Below are 21,252 nucleotides of genomic sequence, written 5' to 3'. Positions count from 1 at the left end.
GCAACAACCAATGTGTGTTTCTTAGAACTATTTGCATTTAATGGTCAGGAAGATCGCCTGCAGTAGGCAATGGGAACCCACTCCAGTACTCTTACCTGGTGAATCCCATGGACAGAGGAGCCTGGCAGGCTGCAGTCCATCGGTTCACAAGAGTAAGACATGATTGAGAATGAGCATGAGCTCTTGAAGATTCAGTTCAGTTGAGTTCAGTTCAGTCACTCAGTCGTGTCCAACTCTTTGTGACACCATGATTCCATTGACATTCTTTCTTTTTAAATTTTTTATTAAACTTTTTATTTTGTATTGAGCAGGGCCAGTTAACCATCCAGTACTCTTGCCTGGAAAATCTCATGGACGGAGGAGCCTGGTGGGCTGCAGTCCATGGGGTCGCTAAGAGTCAAAGATGACTGAGCGACTTCACTTTCACTTTTCACTTTCATGCATTGGAGAGGGAAATGGCAACCCACTCCAGTGTTCTTGCCTGGAGAATCCCAGGGACGGGGGAGCCTGGTAGGCTGCCGTCTATGGGGTCACACAGGGTCGGACACGACTGAAGCGACTGAGCAGCAGCAGCAGCAGCAGCAATGAACAATGCTGTACTAGTTTCAGGTGGACAGCAAAGGGACCCAGCCGTACATATACATACATGTATGCGTTTCCCCTCAAACTCCCTCTCAAGAATGCACATTTTTATTTATTTTGATTTGGGGGAAATTTTGGACCCACCTCTCTAATTTTTCCCTTGCTTGCTGCTCGGAACTGCCTTTGAAGTCAATAGCAATTATGTGTATAAGAGTAAGAAATAATGTATAATGTTGGAAATTAGAAAGGCCTTACAGGTGAATTTATCTTCCCTTCTTTGTTACATAGTCAGTCAGTTCAGTTGCTCAGTCCTGTCCAACTCTCTGCGACCCCATGGACTGCAGCACACCAGGCTTCCCTGTCCATTGCCAACTCCCGCAGCTGCTCAAGCTCACGTCCATCAAGTCGGTCATGCCATCCAGCTGTCTTGTCTTCTGTCATCTCTTCCTCCTCCTGCCTTCAATCTTTCCCAGCACCAGGCTCTTCTCCAGTGAGTCAGTCCTTCCCATCAGGTAGCCAGAGGATTATAGTTTCAGCTTCAGCATTAGTCCTTCCAGTGAATATTCAGCACTGATTTCCATTAGGATTGACTAATTTGATCTTCTTGCAGTCCAAGGAACTCTCAAGAGTCTTCTCCAACACCACAGTTCAAAAGCATCAATTCTTTGGCACTCAGCTTCCTTTATAGCCCAACTCCCACATCCATACATGACTACTGGAAAAATCATAGCTTTGACTAGATGGACCTTTGTTGGCAAAGTAACGTCTGTCTTTTTGAATATGCTGTCTAGGTTGGTCATAACGTTTCTTCCAAGGAGCAAGCATCTTTTAATTTCATGGCTGCAGTCACCATCTGCAGTGATTTTGGAGCCCAAGAAAATTGTCTCTCACTGTTTCCATTGTTTCCCCATCTATTTGCCATGAAGTGATGGGACCGGATGCCATGATCTTACTTTTTGGAATGTTGAGCTTTAAGCCAGATTTTTTCACTCTTCTTTTTCATCTTCATCAGGGCTTCCCTGGTGGCACAGACGGTAAAGCGTCTGCCTGCAATGCGGGAGACCCAGTTTTGATTCCTGGGTCGGGAAGATCCCCTGGAGAAGGAAATGACAGTCCACTCCAGCACTCTTGCCTGGAAAATGCCATGGACAGAGGAGCCTGATAGGCTATAGTCCATGGGGTCGCAAAGAGTCAGACACGACTGAGCGACTTCACTTTCACCTTTGTCAAGAGGCTCCTTAGTTCCTCTTTGCTTTCTCCCTTAAGGGTGGTGTTATCTGCATATTTGAGGTTATTGATATTTTCCTGGCAATCTTGATTCCAACTTGGGCAGCCTAGCATTTTGCATGATGTACTCTGCATAGAAGTTAAATAAGCAGGGTGACAATATACAGCTTTGACGTACTCCTTCCCCAATTTGGAACCAGTCTGTTGTTCCATGTCCGGTTCTAACTTTTGCTTCCTGACCTGCATACAGACTTCTCAGGAGGCAGGTTAGGTGGTCTGGTATTCCCATTTCTTGAAGAATTGTCCACGGTTTATTGTGATCCACAGTCAAAGGCTTTGGTGTAGTCAATAAAACAGAAGTAGATGTTTTTCTAGAACTCTCTTGCTTTTTCTATGATCCAGTGGATGTTTGCAATGTGATCTCTGGTTCCTCTGCCTTTTCTAAATCCCACTTGAACATCTGAAAGTTCTCAGTTCATGTACTGTTGAGGCCTTGCTTTGAGAATTTTGAGCATTACTAGCGTGTGAGATGAGGGCAATTGTGTGATAGTTTGAGCATTCTTTGCCATTGCCTTTCTTTGGGATTGGAATGAAAACTGACCTTTTCCAGTCCTGTGGCCACTGCTGAGTTTTCCAAATTTGCTGGCATATTGAGTGCAGCACTTTAACAGCATCATCTTTTAGGATCTGAAATAGCTCAGCTGGAGTTCTATCACCTCCACTAGTTTGTTCATAGTGATGCTTCCTAAGGCCCACTTAACTTTGCCCTCCAGGATGTCTAGCTCTAGGTGAGTGATCACACCATCGTGATTATCCAGGTCGTGAAAATCTTTTTCGTACAGTTCTTCTGTGTTTTCTTGCCACCTCTTCTTAATATCTTCTGCTTCTTTTAGGTCCATACCATTTCTGTCCTTTATTGTGCCCATCTTTGCATGAAATGTTCCCTTGGTATCTCTAATTTTCTTGAAGAGATCTCTAGTCTTTCCCATTCTATTGTTTTCCTCTATTTCTTTGCATTGATCACTGAGGAAGGCTTTCTTATCTCTCCTTGCTATTCTTTGGAACTCTGCATTCAGATCTTTCCTTTTCTCCTTTGCCTTTTGCTTCTCTTCTTTTCTCAGCTATTTGTAAGTCCTCCTCAGACAACCATTTTGCCTTTTTGCATTTCTTTTCTTGCAGACAGTCTTAATCCTTGCCTCCTGTACAATGTCATGAACCTCTGTCCATAGGTCTTCACGTACTCGGTCTGTCAGATCTAATCCCTTGAATCTGTTTGTCACTTTCACTGTGTAATCGTAAGGGATTTTGATTTAGGTCATACCTGAGTGGCCTAGTGGTTTTTCCTCATTTCTTCAATGTAAGTCTGAATTTTGCAATAAGGTGTTCATGATCTGAACCACAGTCAGCTTCTGGTCTTGTTTTTGCTGACTGTATAGAGCTTCCCCATCTTCAGCTGCAAAGAATATAATCGATCTTTCTTTGTAATTTTCTTTGTTACATAGATTATCTCATAGCAGAGTTCTTTTGCTCTTCACATCCAGCCCATGGGAAAAGCCCTTTAGTTGTGGATGGAGGTGGGACACCCCAGCAGCTCCTTTTCTCGTGACCGGAAGTAGAGCCAAGCTTTAGGATTTAGGGGCTTTGTATTAGTCTTTTTCTATAATATGGAAAAATAAATATCTAAGTAGATCAATACGCCATGTTTTCAGGGGCCTTTTGACATAGAAAGATATGGGTGCAGAAGGATGGCATAGTGACATTAAAGAAGAGTGCCCAGCCACTAGTGAGACCAGTGGCACAGTGCTTTTCAACAAAAGCCATCCCACCGTCTTGTAAATCACCCTCCTTATAAGAGGACTACTATCCCTCCTGTCTTCTAAGTATTTTAGTTTATTTTTAGTTCTGGAATATGTTTTGATTTGAGTGACAGAACCATAATTTCTATCAATAGATAGATGGTAGGCTTCCACTGTAAACTATAAAGTAAAATCAATTCCTCTGGGTTTTCTATTCTTGTTCTCATATTTGTGTGTTTTTTCTTCTTCTTCTTCTTTTCGAGTCAGTATCCCATCCTTGCTGTTGTTTAGCCACTAAGTCTTGTTCAACTCTTTGTAACCCCATGGACTGTAGCCCACCAGGCTCCTCTCTCCATGGGATTTTCCAGGTGAGAATACTGGAGTGGGTTGCTGTTTCCTTCTCCAGAGGATCTTCCTGACCCAGGGGTCGAACCCAAGTCTCCTATATTGCGAGGGGATTCTTATCGGCTGAGTCACCTGGGAAGCCCCATCCTACTCTTCTAGCAACTCTTTTTTTATGGAAACCATAGTTATTGCTTCCCAACTTTGGAAGCTATATGATTAAATATTTTTGTACCTGTGTTTCACATGTTCTATCTTATTTTCTGTTGACAGTAATATAGGAACAGGCTAATTTAGTTTTATGTAAAGTATTTTGAAAGATAATTAACTTATCCAGAGCTGCTTCACATATATATAAAACTGACAGTTTAAATAGAGAGACATTGTAATGAACAATCAAATTACATTCCTTTAGGCTAGGTTTTAGGAACTGGCTAAAATTTTTTAACTATTGAGAAATATATTATTTTCCTCAAAACACAACATAAAAATAATATGTATTACCAAGAATAAATTAGACATTAGATTCACAACCTTCAAAATGCCATTTAGCTTTTAAAAATATAAAAATTGACTTCAGTGTCTTTTTATAATGTAAATTTTTGTCTACCTCATATTTCATTATTATGCATCTCAGAAATATTTGTGGCAAAACTCTGTTATAAATTTAATTCAAGATTACATATTTGAATTTAAAGAGAGCTGATTCAATTTAAATGAATAATGTGTTACATTGGAGATACATATATTTACACATACATAAGCACTTAAGTTGATTATATTCATGGGAAAAGAATAAATTCATGTTCTCAGGAAATAAAAATGTCTTGAATATGGTGGTTGCCATTTAAATAAATTATCAAACTGTAATGACTTGTAACTTAATCCTCAACTTAATTCAGTTATTACCATACTCTTGTCTTCAGCATCCAGCTATCTTTCAGGGGATGGCGTCCATTCTCCAGGCCTTTTCAGTTTACTAAGGTTTTCCTGCTTTTAGCATAGGAGGGAGCAGCTTCCAAACTGTGCCGATTTATTTCACATATTTAATAGAGGGTCAAGTTTCTCCTTTAAGTATTTTCTGTCTATGAAACCTTTGATTAACTTTTCATCCCAAGCCTATTCTGTATTTTCAATGAACCTTGTTTCGTCTCTTTGTTGTCAGGGTTCTCTGTCAAATATATAAGGTGTACCTTATATAATGCAACTTCTCTTCCAAAAGCTACTCCCAGGAATTATTTCTTGTCTCTTTGGTTTAAATGTCATGTATTTTTCCAATGTATATCTTTTTAATTGGAGGATAATTGCTTTACTGTACTGTGTTGGTTTCTGCCTTACATCAACAGAAGTCAGCCATCGGTATTCGTATGTCCCCTCCTTCTCGACCCCCCCTCCCACTCTGTCCCACCCCTCTAGGCTGTCACACAGAACTGGCCTGAGCCCGCTGCATCATACAGAAAATTCCCACTGGCTATTTTACATATGGTAACATACACGTTTCCATTCTACTCTCTCAGTTTGTCCCACTGTGTCCCAGAGAAATCTGTTCTCTGTGTCTGCATCTCCTTCAGTTCAGTTCAGTCGTGTCCAACTCTTTGTGACCCCATGAATCGCAGCACACCAAGCCTCCCTGTCCATCACCATCTCCCGGAGTTCACTCAGACTCACGTCCATCGAGTTGGTGATGCCATCCAGCCATCGCATCCTCTGTTGTCCCCTTCTCCTCCTGCCCCCAATCCCTCCCAGCATCAGAGTCTTTTCCAGTGCTGCCCTGCAAATAAGTTCACCAGTACCATCTTTCTAAATTCCATATATATGTGTTAATATACAATATTTGTTTTTCTTTTTCTGACTTACTTTGCTTTGTATAATAGGGTCTAGGTTCATCCACGTCATTAGAACTGTATGTTATGTGTTTTTGTTGGACCTCTAAGGATCTGTATTTGGTCACGAAGGGAAGCTAAGTTGAAATGTGGCACTTCCTAATAATTTCATTTGATAAAACGTTTATCATGTAATGAATTTTGTGTCCCCTCTGTAGATAAACGCGTCGAGAACTGGCCTCTGATGCAGTCTCCACTGCCTACACTTTGCATAAGCACCCTGTATCTCCTCTTCGTGTGGCTGGGTCCAAAATGGATGAAGGACCGAGAACCTTTCCAGATGCGTTTAGTGCTCATTCTCTATAATTTTGGGATGGTTTTGCTTAACCTTTTTATCTTTAGAGAGGTAGGTTTACTAAAGTTCACTTTATACTTCCTCAGGTCTGTTGCAAATTAAAAAATAAGAATGTGTAAAACTACAATTGGAATGTTGTGCCCTAAGATAACTGTTAGCTCCTCTAAGAGTAAATTTTATGTTATTGACACAAGCATGGATAACAAAAATCTGAAACATACATAAAGTATGAGACTTGTTTAAACTGAAATTTGGAAGCAGACAAACTGGATTCTAAAATAACCCTTACTGATTTTTCTGACATTGCTGCTAAGTCGCTTCAGGCGTGTCTGACTCTGTGCAACCCCATAGACGGCAGCCCACCAGGCTCCCCCATCCCTGGGATTCTCCAGGCAAGAACACGGGAGTGGGTTGCCATTTCCTTCTCCAATGCATGAAAATGAAAAGTGAAAGTGAAGTCGCTCATTCATGTCCGACTCTTAGCGACCCCATGGCCTGCAGCCTTCCAGGCTCCTCCGTCCATGGGATTTTCCAGGCAAGAGTACTGGAGTGGGGTGCCATTGCCTTTTCTGACATTGGAAGTTCCTTAACTTTTTTGAGGCTCATTTCCCCCATCTGTAAAATGGGCATAATACCTATCCTCTAAGGTATCAGAAGTAAGTGAGATAATTTTTGCATAGTGTTTAGAACATATTAAGACCTCAGTAAATAGTTGTGGCTATTTATATTTCTCATTCAGCAGTTTCAGGTTTGGTAACTGATGAAAATATGCAGATGTAAAATACCGATTTCAAATTTTCAAATTTAAATCCTACCACATAATATAATTGTGTTAATTTTAGGTTGGAACTAAAATGCGTTAACTGTTACACAACTGTTGCTGCTGATCAGTGTATACTTTTCTAGACACCAAGAAATTCTCTATGGCATTTTAAAAGGAAATCCTAAAAGCTAGACTGACCCAACCACTTTTTAAGTTGTAAGACTGAAAGGAATTTGTTTTCCAAGAGACTCCTCATTAGTGTTCATCCTGAACCCAGCAAACTGAACTGGTGATGCTAAGAAAATGAACCATATGCTCCTTTTAAAAAATCTCTAACTGACAGTGTAGCCTACAGAAACTCAACATCATAAAAAACTCTAATTTATTTGGCTACTTTCCCTAATTTGTTAGATGCAATCCACTCTGGTTCAAAACTAGAAACCCGAGCAAGTCTTGCAGCATGGTTAATCACAGTTTCTCTTAATATTATAAGATAGATAGAGTGTCTCAGTCCAAATTTTATATGTCATTTTAAATTTAGATTTCAACTTAAGAATAAATTGACGGATGATCAATTTTAGAAATTCCAACACATTAAATGTTTAGTGCATTTGAAATTTATTTTTAAGACATTATTGCTCTTATATTTTGAAAGTTTGCACATTGTATGTAGTGCTTTTAAATGCTATATCTTCTAAAACTTTACTCCAAATGTTATTTTCTTTTTCCAGTTATTCATGGGATCATATAATGCAGGATATAGCTATATTTGCCAGACTGTGGATTATTCTGATAATGTTCATGAAGTCAGGGTAAGTACATTAAAAATACTGCTAATCAGTAGAAGTTGGTTTAATTTTGTAGTCTCTAGTCTATAAAAAACATGCATTAATGTAGTGGTAAAACTATAGTGGGATTGTTTTGAGTCAATAAAACTACTTTTTAAAAAATATACATAATTTAAAATCCATTTCCTTCCCCCATTATCTTTTCTCATTTGGTGATTTGAGAGTGAATATGTGTTGGACTACTGAAATGCAGTACTCAAAAAAAAAATAATAATAATACTAATAGTTCCATGTTTAGTATAAAGATTATATTTTAGATTTTTGGTTGTGGGGGTCAAGAATAGAAACTCTTGAAGTTGAATTCATTTGTTAAGCAAGTATGAGGAAGACAAATATAAATGATTTAATGTTTAGTAAATTAGGCATAGCACAGCTTGTATAGGTATAAACCCAGTTTTTATTTATATTTGAGAAAAATAGACTAGTAATACAGTGTTATCATATTGTACTTTGTAGTCACCTACATCAGTAAAATCGCCATTTTACTCAAGTGAAGAAACAATAAATTATCTTACTTTGTTAAGTATTTTTTGAGCGCCTCTTGTATACTGTGTTCATATTAAACATATGTGTCCATAACATGTTATATATGTGTGTGTTTTATATTAGATATATGTAGTAATGGAGAAGGAAAAGGCAACCCACTCCAGTGTTCTTGCCTGGAGAATCCCAGGGACGGGGGAGCCTGCTGGGCTGCTGTCTATGGGGTTGCACAGAGTCAGACACGACTGAAGCGACTTAGCAGCATATGTAGTAATAATATAATATGTAGTAGCTGGCCCTGAGAAAAAATAGCTCTTTAGCATTGGGGTTCAACGATATAAACACCAGTATTCATCAAGACCCAAGACTAAATTGCTTTAATGTATTTATGATTTTATGTCTCTATCTTCATTTCCCCATTAGAAGATTTAACACGCTGATGAAAAATCACCCCTTTTGGCTGTCACATTGGTTTTATTCATTCAACAAATGTGTATTGAACATTGGCTGTACACAGATAGTGCGATGGTACTGGGGACCCAAGTGGGAAGGCAGACGGGGTCCAGCCTTTGTGGAGCTGACCTTCCAGCAGAGGTGGGAGAGGCAGGCATGCAAACAGAAGGTTAGCCAGGAACTCAGACCTGAGATTGCCTGCGGGGATCCCCTTTGTTGAGGTTTGTTGCTAGAGAACCTCCTCCTGGTTGAAGCAGTGGACCACGACTGGTCTTGCTGGCATCTGGAAAGAGAAAAGGACACGTGTCGGCTTTGCTTTCTTTGAGGAGTGAGCTTAGATAAACCCTTTGGGCGAAACAACATGTTAACATTTGGGGGATAAAGTTTTTAAAATACCACTCTGGCCATTGTGTGCCTGCCCTCCTGGCATGCATAAATTGATCAGTTCTTTTGAAATGTAGCTGTTGTGAGACCTGAAATCTAGGAGGAGAAAGGACAAGAGTGGCAGCAGATTGTATTTGACCATTTCTTCCCTCTCTGTTATTCTGAGATGTGGCAGAATAAGTGTTTGACTCAGAGACTCATCTTTGTATTCGTTGTTATGTAGCTAAGAAGGATCTTTTCACTTTGATGTAGCTATTCAGTTCCCTGGTGGCTCAGATGCAAAAGAATCTACCTGCAAAGCAGCAGACTTGGGTTTGATTGCTGGGTTGGAAGACCCCCTGGAGAAGGCAGTGGCTACCCATTCCAGTATTCTTGCCTTGAGAATTCCACGGGCAGAGGAGCCTGGCGGGCTACAGTCCATGGGGTCGCAAAGAGTCAGACACTACTGAGCGATTAGCACTTTCACAAACTAGAGAGGATTGTTAATTACTGTTTATGAATCATTGCTGAGTTAGAGTGCCAAATAAGAGTGAAAATAAGACATGACCTCTTCCCTTCTAGATAGAGTTTGCATACTCTGTTGCTAAGTCATGTCCAAGTCCACAGACTATATCTCACCAGGCTCCTCTGTCCATGGAATTCTCCAAGCAAGAATACTGGAGTGGGTTGGCGTTTCTTGCTCCAGGGGATCTTCCTGACCCAGGGATCAAACCTATGTCTCCTTCATTGGCAGGTGGATTCTTTACTGCTGAGCCACCTGCGAAGCCCCTTACTGCACCAAAATGTTACACTTTAAAATACTAACATAATACTGAATATTAAATATAGTGTTGTTATTAGTAGTTCCCTATTTCAAGTTTGTTTTCACACAACTTTTATCATTTTCAACAATGTTATTATGCAAGCAGACTCAGTATATAATTCTCAGTTTGTAAATACAAGACGTTATTTTTTTCTTTGGCTGTTCTCTTTTTTCCTTGCCTACACTTTAAAATCGTAATTTTGTTTTTCAAAAGCGAACAGCCAAACCCAAACAAGCACAAACCCATGGCATCCAACAGGTGCTCTTATCTAAGGAAGAAGGACCCTATCAGCTCTGAAGAGCCTAAGCCTTCCTGTGAATGCATCTGCCAAACTGCTGACACACACAGGTTTACCATCAGGTTTCAGTTTTGTACCGCTGCCTTTGCTGGTGGTATATAGGGCAGATGCCATAGAAAATACTTGACATAAGAAGGGTGAATCTAGGTTACTATTTTAGTGGGATTCTTGTGAAATATTTTAAAATGTATATACAGAGGTCACCTCTCACTGGATCCTTGGATCCTTAATCTCAGCGTGTAATGTAATCTTTCTGCACCATCTGGTGTCTTAATTAGAGCCCAGGAAAAGAAAAGACTTACTCATGTAAGCAGGATTATATTTATGACCTAGGAAATATTTGTTACGTGTGTGTGTTTACTGCAGTTTATCATTTTAAAAATTTCACTGCCTAATAAAAAATAATGTGGTTAAGTAATTTGTTGCACATGTTAGATTGAGAAAGAGAGACCAGTTGCTACTCAAGCATACTTGGAAGAATCTCTGAGGCTGGAATATAGGCTAGGCATGAACAACTGAAATACCTTTATAGAGTAAATATCTCAGTTTCTCTACCACATTGAAAATCATAGCAGTTGAAAGCGTTCACAGCACTGCAATCAGCAGGTTGGTACCCATGACATCCAGCTATGAAACAGACTGAAAATTTTCTCTGAACTGTTGGCACAGTGTAGATATAGATTTGGACTCTTTTATTTCCCATCATTTTCCCCATGAATAGATGCCTAGGTTTCACACCCACTTAAACAAAAATGATTCTGTGCCTCATACATTCTGTGCAGTAAAAATTGCTCAAGACTTAACTTTGGTAGACAGCCACGTGATAGCATCATTCTGGTGTTTATAAAACGCTTTCCCTTTCTTCCTGCAGATAGCTGCCGCTCTGTGGTGGTACTTCATATCGAAAGGAATTGAGTATCTGGACACGGTGTTTTTTATCCTGAGGAAGAAGAACAACCAAGTCTCTTTTCTTCACGTGTATCATCACTGTACCATGTTCACGTTGTGGTGGATTGGAATTAAGTGGGTTGCAGGAGGACAGGGTGAGCATCTTCAGGAATGTGTCCCCGTGTACTAAATTATATAAATGTGTCGGATGGAAAGTGGTGAGAATTTGAGTTGGTATAACAGCAGCCCACTCAAGTTTTCTTGCCTGGAGGATTCCATGGACAGAAGAGCCTGGCGGGCTACAGTCCATGAGATCGCAAAGAGGAGGCTCATGACTGAGAAACTAACACACACACACAAATATAACTTACTTCCAGGCTTAATTATTCCTGTGTTAATGGCACTTTAAAGAAATTTGAAGAAAGTAGAGCTTTAGCTGTTTATCTGTGACTACTTTCACACCTAAAGATTTACCCCAGAGATTAGCATAAATGAATCCCAAGTGTAGCAAATAGTATTTTGAGAGGGAGCAATTCTAGTGGTTCTGATCTAGAGGATACCAAGATCGAATTTCTCCATCTGAAGGTTCCTTCTCTTCTCCAAGCCCAGAGCCCACTCTTGCTCTCAAACAGGCCCCAGTGCACCTACTGCTTCTTACTCAAAGGAACTTGTATGTAGCCTTCTCAGTATTGAAGAGAGTCTGAACTCACAATTTGGCCAAGATCTGCCCCCAGCTTTTCAGATGCCTGTACATTGGAGATAATTCACATCATTGAGCTGGAAACAGACCATTCCACTGATGGGAACCCAGGGTACAAGTCATACTACAGTTCACCTTGCTACGTTACTTTTAAACTACTTAGAAATCTAAGAAACGAGCACTGTTTTGTTGTAGCTGTGTGTATTGGCACATGTAAAGACAATAATGAAGGATTTACAAATCTACTCTAAACCATTATATGTACCCTGGCTTTTATTCCCCCAAGAGCAACAGAATGAAAAATAATATTGGCAATGTAGGACTTAAGTAGGACCTACTTAAGTACATTAGGGCCTACTTGAGCCACTTGGGAAGTCCTTTGCCTTTGAAGAACACCCATTTGTATTTATATGGTAAAAGCTGGAGTCTAAACTTGAAAAATATTTGGCATGATCTGAAGAGAAGGCCTGTCCATTAGAACTACTTTACAACTTTTATTTCTGGTCTATACTCAGAATTAAATGTTGGAAAATAATATGGATTGATTTATTTTACATTCAAATGGTTTATCACCTAAATAAAGATTTCTGTGTCTTGTAATTACCTCTTTTTCTAAAGCATTTTTTGGAGCCCAGATGAATTCCTTCATCCATGTGATTATGTACTCATACTATGGGTTAGCTGCCTTCGGCCCGTGGATTCAGAAATATCTCTGGTGGAAGCGATACCTGACCATGCTGCAGCTGGTGAGTTCTCAAGTAAAGCACTGAGAATGTCCGGCTCTCATTAACTGTGGAGGGCTGAGTTACTTTCAACCACTTTATGTTACCAGACTGGCTTTCTTTGTGCTCCAGCGATAGGCGTTGAGGCTGTCTGGCTCTCAACCACCTGTTCATAGGCTGAGTGTTCACAGACTCTTGCTTTCTAAATGTCCCTAAAAGACCAGATGCAGGTCCTGTCTGTCTAATAGGAATGTCCTTTAAACATCTCTGTGGAATGGATGAGTAAAGATCTAGGCACGTCACAAAATGCATACTCGTTTATGATTAGTGTTCAGTTCAGTTCACTCGCTCAGTCGTGTCCGACTCTGCAACCCCATGAATCGCAGCACGCCAGGCCTCCCTGTCCATCACCAACTCCCCGAGTTCACTCAGACTCACGTCCATCGAGTCGGTGATTAGTGTTAGGTAGTTAGACTACGAAACAGAAGTCCAAAATGGTGGTGGCTAAAAGACAAGGAAGGGAAAAGCCTGCAAAAATAGAACAGAGGAAGGTCTGAGGACCTCAGGTAAAACAAACAGCACTCTTGGCTAGCCCAATTTGCATAGGGCAGGCCCAGGGGGACGGAAAAACATATAAAAAGAGGAGCCAAAGGGCTCTCCCCGCCCCACCCCACCCCCGGCGCTGGGGCGTTCTTCTCTTCCCGTCTTTGGGTCGAGGTGCTCTCACGCCTCGAGGATGGATTTTCCTGCTATTATCTAAGTAAAATAGAGCTGTAACACGGAGCTGTAACACTGATTTGTCTAAGAGCTATAACACGGTCCGTTTGAGCCCTGAGAGCTAGAACACGGTCTGTCCAAGACCCAAGAGCTGTGACATGCCGAGTGCTTTAATGTCCGTCCCTCCAAATCTTTGTTGCGGACGAGACAGAACCGAGGAGCATATACTCACCTGACAATTAGAAAAATAACTTCTTTCTTAGTTTTTTTCCACTTAAAATGTTATTATTACCTCTCTTCATTGTGCTCTTGAATAAGTTTTCTGGTTTTTTACTCCCATTTTTCCGTCCTGGTGAGCACATCCTGTACATTTAGAATAGGAAGGTTGTAGAGAAGTCCCAGAGCCAGCGAAGGGGTCGGGTAAAGGATGGGACCGAGGGGAACTTCCCTGGCTGCCCAGGGGTCAGGGCTCCATGCTTCTCCTGCAGAGGGTGTGAGTTTGATCCCCGGTCAGGGAACGAAGATCCCATATGCAGCGCTGTGTGGCCAAAAAGTAAATAAGTTAAAGGACCAGGGATCAAAGAACTCTTAATTCCCTAACACATAATCCTTAGAGAGCAGAGCTTGGTATACTCAAATGTTCATCTTCAGAGCACCAACCCCTAGTAGGACTTCTGGAAGCATCTGGGTGACTCAGTGCAACCTTCAGAGCTAAAGCACCAGCCCAGTAATCAAACCGGAAATCCAAAACCAACCTGGTAGCTATTCTTGAAGCCTTGGAATTTATTATAATTTGCTTTAATCATAGCATGTGCGCAATTTTATCAGTGGAATCACATTTGGAAATATCATTCATCTCTGTTTTAAGTTGCCAAACAACAGGCTACCCAAACAGGAAGCACAGCTTTTGGGGACTGCTGGGTGTGCAGGATTCATCTGTAAGTAAAATGCTACAGGAAGCTTCCTCCAGTTTTTGTGTAAGCTGTTTACACAGTTTGTGTAATTTGTTCCTCTCAGTTATTAGTAAATGGGCCCAAGGAAATGAGAAAAAGACAGAAATCGTGTGAACTGTTGTTATCTGCTTTGCGGGAAGACTGCACCTGATTCTCCTTGAGCGATGCCCTGCTCAGTCAGCCCCCCAGACACACCCTTTTCCAGCGATGCAGGTTCTAAGAATCATTGTGAAATCAAAAGTCCCTAAAACCTGGATTTTGCCATGGGAAACTTTTAAAGTTTTTTAGTCTGATAGAAATTTGGAGCTATACATGGGATAAACTTTAAAAATAATATTTAATATAATAATATTGATAATGCTATCCTTAAAGGAGAAGCTGCAATTGCCCATTTTAAATAGGGTGTTAATTTTGTGAAGGGTAGTGTATTTCCAAGGCAGAAGTTCTCACAGCAGGGAATCTTGTATGTTAACCTTGTAAAAAATTAAGTGGTGTTTAACCCCACGAAATTCATGAATTCTTATATTGAGAACCATCCTCTCCTTTTATACTTGTTATCAAATATCTACTAAGTTTTACCAAGAATCTTAGTTTTTAAAGGATTGTGCTAATTCAATTTTTGAATTTTTAATTAATTTTAAAATGCATATTTACCTGTCTCCTATTCTATAAGAAACAGATAATGAACCATTTTGATAAACTCATTTTTAAAAGTATATGTACCAGCTTGCTAACAACTTTGTGGAAAGAAACCAATATATTTGGGAGGAAAACAAAAACTGAAGAGCCTTCACTAATTCCCTCTCATTAGATAACGTTATTCACCATTATCCAAAAATAATCCCCAGGATCCAGATACCAGGCCAGTCAGTCAGGCAGTTCAGTCGCTCAGTCGTGTCCGACTCTTTGCAACCCCATGAATCGCAGCACGCCAGGCCTCCCTGTCCATTACCATCTCCCAGAGTTTACTCAGATTCACGTCCATCGAGTCAGTGATGCCATCCAGCCATCTCATCCTCTGTCGTTCCCTTCTCCTCCTGCCCCCAATCCCTCCCAGCATCACAGTCTTTTCCAATGAGTCAACTCTTCACATGAGGTGGCCAAAGTACTGGAGCTTCAGCTTTAGCATCATTCCTTCCAAAGAAATCCCAGGATTGATCTCCTTCAGAATGGACTGGTTGCATCTCCTTGCAGTCCGAGGGACTCTCAAGAGTCTTCTCGAACACCACAGTTCAAAAAAGCATCAATTCTTTGGCGCTCAGCCTTCTTCACAGTCCAACTCTCACATCCATACATGACCACAGGAAAAACCATAGCCTTGACTAGACGGACCTTAGTCGGCAAAGTAATGTCTCTGCTTCTGAATATACTATCTAGGTTGGTTGTAACTTTTCTTCCGAGGAGTAACGTCTTTTAATTTCATGGCTGCAGTCACCATCTGCAGTGATTTTGGAGCCCCAAAATATAAAGTCTGACACTGTTTCCACTGTTTCCCCCTCTATTTGCCATGAAGTGATGGGACCGGATGCCATGATCTTCGTTTTCTGAATGTTGAGCTTTAAGCCAACTTTTTCGCTCTCCTCTTTCACTTTCATCAAGAGGCTTTTTAGCTCCTCTTCACTTTCTGCCATAAGGGTAGTGTCATCTGCATATCTGAGGTTATTGATATTTCTCCCAGCAATCTTGATTCCAGCTTGTGTTTCCTCCAGTCCAGCGTTTCTCATGATGTACTCTGCATAGAAGTTAAATAAGCAGGGTGACAATATACAGCCTTGACGTACTCCTGTTCCTATTTGGAACCAGTCTGTTGTTCCATGTCCAGTTGTAACTGTTGCTTCCTGACCTGCATACAGGTTTCTCAGGAGGCAGCTTAGGTGGTCTGGTATTGGTCATGGGGATCCGTGTGGAGCCCTGCCCTCAGGTGGTACTCGAGGGGAGAGATGGACAGTCCCGAAGTCAGCAGATGCAAAAGACATAATTCCTATGAAACAGAAAACCAGCACAAACCAGACCCCTTTGGTTAAAGGGATGGAGGGCCCCATTGGGTGGGGGTACTTGGGTCTTAGCAGGAAGCCCCCGTTGAGGACGTGGTTTTGAGAAGCGGCCCGTGTGAGAAGGAGCCAGGGAAGGTGCCAGGGCCGAGCGAGCTGCTTGCTGCCCACAGTGAGCGCCTGTGCCGTTGTGTTTTCCAGGTGCAGTTCCACGTGACCATCGGGCACACAGCGCTGTCCCTTTACACCGATTGCCCCTTCCCCAAATGGATGCACTGGGCTCTCATTGCCTACGCGATCAGCTTCATATTCCTCTTCCTTAACTTCTATGTGCGGACGTACAAAGAGCCTAAGAAAGCAAAACCTGGAAAAACAGCGGCGAATGGTATTTCAGCAAATGGTGTGAACAAATCCGAAAACCACCTAGTGGTAGAAAATGGCAAGAAGCAGAAAAATGGAAAAGCAAAAGGAGAGTAAAGCGAACTGGGCCTTACCTGGTGTTGACAGTGAGGAAGTTCCCACTTCGTTTAAGATTTCAGGGAAAACAGAAGCAAATGAGGGTTTGAGGGTGGGGAGCAAAAAGGCAAATGTGCTCTATGTATTATTAGTAACCTTTAGATTGAGTAAAGTGTTAAATACAACACCCAGATGTTTTATTTATGAAGTTTTTATTTTAAACATTTTTTTTATTAGCCTTGATGTTGTCAGACCAAAGCAATCATCACGTGACTTTGGAGACCCTTCCCCTGCGCCCCTCCCCCTGCATTCACATCGAACAGTGCATGAGATTTTTAATTTCTCTTCATCCTTCAGTTTGATGATCACAGAAACACGGTCTTTATGCCCTTTTTTTTTTTTAGCTAAATTGCAACTTATATACTGATGAAAATCAGTTCCCTTATCTTTTCTGGTCCCAAACTGGAAATGCAGATATTTTACAACGTGCACATTTGAATTCATTTGCTGACTGGAATGATCAAATCTCTCCACCTGTAGTCCGAAGATACCCTTTTGGTTGGAATTAAATTTTAAAAATCTGATGATCTTTGTAGACGCTTAGAGGCTTTATGATGATGGTGTTGGTGAAAATAGAATTACAGTAAAATCCTGTCCAGTGGCTCAAAGTTCACTGTGACCTGCAGCACAAATCACTGTGGGAAACAATTTTGTGATGAAAAGGCAGCCTTTCAATACTCCTGTTACTACTAGGTATATATTATGAAAATTAAGATTACTGTCTGATTGGAACATGAAACAACTCATGTGTCTACTAGTAACATCATAAAATAGTTACATTTATGTGCTGTTAGAAGAGAGTATGTTGATTTTTATCAGGCTTTCCTTGTTTTGATTTGTGGCTGTTACTGATTTTTCATATGTGGAAATATACCTACCTCTTCTGTTGGAAAGAACATTTAAAATTAAATAAATTTTAATTAAAAAATCAAGGAGTCCTCTAATGTAAATTTTAATACTAACTTTCAGATTCACTAACTTTTTTTTTTTTTTACAAATACCGTACAGCAAGCTTTTTTGTGAAATTATCCTTCTCTTTCAATGTGTTTAACTTTGGAGTGACATTTTTCTGTGACAGAGTTGCAAGATCTTATTTGTAACTAGATATGAAGTATAAACCCATTTTGGTGCAATATTCTTGACTCCTTGGTGCTAAAGATCATTAAATTCAATGCTTGATTGTTACAGGGTGTTAATTACTAAGACATAAAGTGAGTAAAAGTGAGAGTCAGAACCAGAAAATTAAATTTGCTCTTTACCAATGAAGTATTTCATGTAATGTAAAAACACAACTGGAAATTCACTAGGAAAGAACTTGTTCTGTGTCTTATTACATAGGTTAAATTGCTAGTGGGTATTGCACAGGGATCTTGTGACCAAAATTTAAAAGGCATGAGTATTTCTAAGTATCTTTAACATATCAAAACTGCATGTGCAGGATGTAATGCTGTTTGTGCAGACTATTTCAGAATACTTTGTAAACTATGAAATATTTATTGTGCATTCAAATTACACACTCCCCCCCCGACCCCCGCTTCAAGGCATGCAGACATGAGAACTACAGAAAATTTGCAGCACGTAATAGTTTGATCTAGGAGGATTCAATACTTTTGTTTTTACCGCTCAGTTTGTAATGACTAGAGATTTGTAAATCTTTGTGAACATTCTGTACTGGTTCCCTAGAGCTATTCATTCCCTGCTACGTGATTTCAGCACAATAAATATACTACTGCTGTGGGAAAAATGATTTTTTTTGGCTACTCAGTTTATTATAATATAAATCTGCTACATATTTATTTATTTAATTCAGTTGTTAATATTCTAATTTATTCCCTGCTGCCAATTTCCAATGTAGAAAAGAAACGAAACTGGAACTTGGGTGTCAGTAATTTCTGGCAAAAAGCTTATTTTTTTTATGGTAGCATGTTTTTACTTTAAAACTTAGATGTTTCTTTGAAAGAATTTTTGGATCCTGACATATTTTGTTGTGAATTCTTACATTTGTCCTTTCAAATGTAAGCTTTTTTTTTTGGAAGAAACTTTAAATTTTATATTGGAGTGTAGTTGACTAACAATGTATTGGTTTCAGGTGTACAGTGAAGAGATTCAGTTACGCATATCCATGTATCTATTCTTTACCAAATTCTTTTCCTATTTAAGTTGTTATATAATATTGAGCAGAGTTCCCTGTGCTATACAGTAGTAGGTCCTTGTTGGTTATCCATTTTAAATATAGCAGTGTTTACATGGAAACACTATTTAATGGTGTGCTGTTTTTTGTTCTAAAAATAAAGTTAGCAAGTTCTCCTGTTCTGATATTTAAATCCTCCAGTCCTTACTATACTTTAAGTTTTTTTTTTTTAACCAAAGATGATTTTAAGATGTAATAAATACAGCCTTTTATGATCGCTTTCATAATTTCTCTATCACCCCACTAAATATACACGCCTCATATGTAAAAATCAGTGAGGAGGATTGCATCCTCTTTCTGGTAAAAGTTTGTCATTAACTTAAAAGTTTTCTAACACAGAAAATAGGGAATTTCTGAAATATCTGCATTGACTAGGAATAGCTGAGACATGTTAGCAGTGCGTTTTCCTATTGAACTGGTAACTGTGGCTCTCTTCCTTCTCTTCGCTGTGTTCCTCCTGGCTCTGTTTTGCTGGTGGATGCTGACTAGTCCCAGTTTTAGCATTATTCATTTAGTTATTCTCTTTTTCACTCTTTCCACACATACTCTGAGGCATTCAAAAATATTTTCCTATAGATTATTATATTCACATTTTAGAACCTGAAATCTAGCAATGCTTTTTTATTTATCAGGAATATTCTAATTTGAAAGCTTGCTTCAGATAGGTTAGTTGTTCCGCCATGTCCGAATTTTTGCCGACCCCATGGACTGTAGCCCACCAGGCTCCTCTTGTCAATGGAACTCTCCAAGCAAAAATACAGGAGTGGGCTGCCATTCTCTCCTCCAGTTCTTCCTGACCCAGGGATTGAACCAGGGTCTCCCGCATTGCAGACACATTCTTTACCATCTGAGTCACCAGAGAAGTGCTTCATAGAGGGATACCCTGTAAATGAGAAAGAGAACCTAGAGATGGAGGTGACTTTGCTGTCATATCTGTTAATAATGTAATTGAAGCCTTGGGTATTGACTGTTGGGGCAGAGCTTTTGAATCTCACCTTCATTAGAATGTGACAGCATGCTGAACTGTTCACAGTCTCTCCGCTCTTTCCTTGTTATCACCTTAACCTCAGCCAGCCGTATTTGTAACATTGTCCTTACTGAGAAAAAGATGACTGTGGATGTATAGGCTGTAAGTGGCATCCTCACTACAGACCTGCGTGACTCAGAGTTAGGATTTTGCTGGATGATCAATAGGGTCAAATTGCTGAGAGGCTGAGCAACCCGCCCAGGCACACAGCATCTGAGCAGGACACACAAAACCTGCTTGATGAGATCAGTCATCTGCCACTCAGCATGTAAGCAGTTTTGACAGGTAACCCCAGACAGCAAGTCCTTCAGTTCAGTTCAGTTCAGTCGCTCAGTCATGTCCAACTCCTTGCGACCCCATGAATCGCAGCACGCCAGGCCTCCATGTCCATCACCATCTCCCGGAGTTCACTCAGACTCACGTTCATCGAGTCCGTGATGCCATCCAGCCATCTCATCCTCGGTCGTCCCCTTCTCCTCCTGCCTCCAATCCCTCCTAGCATCAGAGTCTTTTCCAATGAGTCAACTCTTCGCATGAGGTGGCCAAAGTACTGGAGCTTCAGCTTTAGCATCATTCCTTCCAAAGAAATCCCAGGATTGATCTCCTTCAGAATGGACTGGTTGCATCTCCTTGCAGTCAAGGGACTCTCAAGAGTCTTCTCGAACACCACAGTTCAAAAAAGCATCAATTCTTTGGCGCTCAGCCTTCTTCACAGTCCAACTCTCACATCCATACATGACCACAGGAAAAACCATAGCCTTGACTAGACGGACCTTAGTCGGCAAAGTAATGTCTCTGCTTTTGAATATGCTATCTAGGTTGGTCATAACTTTTCTTCCAAGGAGTAAGCGTCTTTTAATTTCATGGCTGCAGTCACCATCTGCAGTGATTTTGGAGTTTGACAAAAAATAAAGTCTGACGCTGTTTCTACTGTTTTCCCATCTATTTCCCATGAAGTGATAGGACCGGATGCCATGATCTTCGTTTTCTGAATGTTGAGCTTTAAGCCAACTTTTTCATTCTCCTCTTTCACTTTCATCAAGAGGCTTTTGAGTTCCTCTTCACTTTCTGCCATAAGGGTGGTGTCATCTGCATATCTGAGGTTTTTGATATTTCTCCCGGCAATCTTGATTGCAGCTTGTGTTTCTTCCAGTCCAGCATTTCTCATGATGTACTCTGCATAGAAGTTAAATAAGCAGGGGGACAATATACAGCCTTGGGTTTTACAATCCATCCTTAAATTAAGCTTAGGTACTTTAGGCAGGGGCTTCCCTGGTGGCTCAGCGGTAAAAGAACCAATGCAGGAGGTGTGAGTTCGATCCCTGGGTCAGGAAGATACCCTGGAGGAGGAAACGACGACCTATTTCAGGACTCTTGCCTGAAAAATCCC

The 21,252-nt window shown here is 40.5% G+C and overlaps 1 protein-coding gene across 1 annotated transcript in view; it reads left to right on the top strand.

Annotated features, from left to right (window-relative positions):
- ELOVL4 (ELOVL fatty acid elongase 4) overlaps nucleotides 1-18,391 on the top strand; it is a 42,817-nt gene extending 24,426 nt beyond the window's left edge. The window contains exons 2-6 of the mRNA XM_040239079.1: nucleotides 5,989-6,176; nucleotides 7,620-7,700; nucleotides 11,029-11,200; nucleotides 12,364-12,491; nucleotides 16,330-18,391. Coding sequence (XP_040095013.1) covers nucleotides 5,989-6,176; nucleotides 7,620-7,700; nucleotides 11,029-11,200; nucleotides 12,364-12,491; nucleotides 16,330-16,605 — 845 coding nt within the window. The 3' untranslated portion in view covers nucleotides 16,606-18,391. The remainder of the gene's footprint in view (nucleotides 1-5,988; nucleotides 6,177-7,619; nucleotides 7,701-11,028; nucleotides 11,201-12,363; nucleotides 12,492-16,329) is intronic.
- Nucleotides 18,392-21,252: the final 2,861 nt, after the last annotated feature.

This window comes from Oryx dammah, unplaced genomic scaffold (assembly GCF_014754425.2).
Source record: "Oryx dammah isolate SB20612 unplaced genomic scaffold, SCBI_Odam_1.1 HiC_scaffold_4, whole genome shotgun sequence".
Taxonomy (NCBI): domain Eukaryota; kingdom Metazoa; phylum Chordata; class Mammalia; order Artiodactyla; family Bovidae; genus Oryx; species Oryx dammah.
The sequence above is the reverse complement of the archived record's forward strand: the minus strand, read 5'-3'. Positions and strand labels throughout refer to the sequence as shown.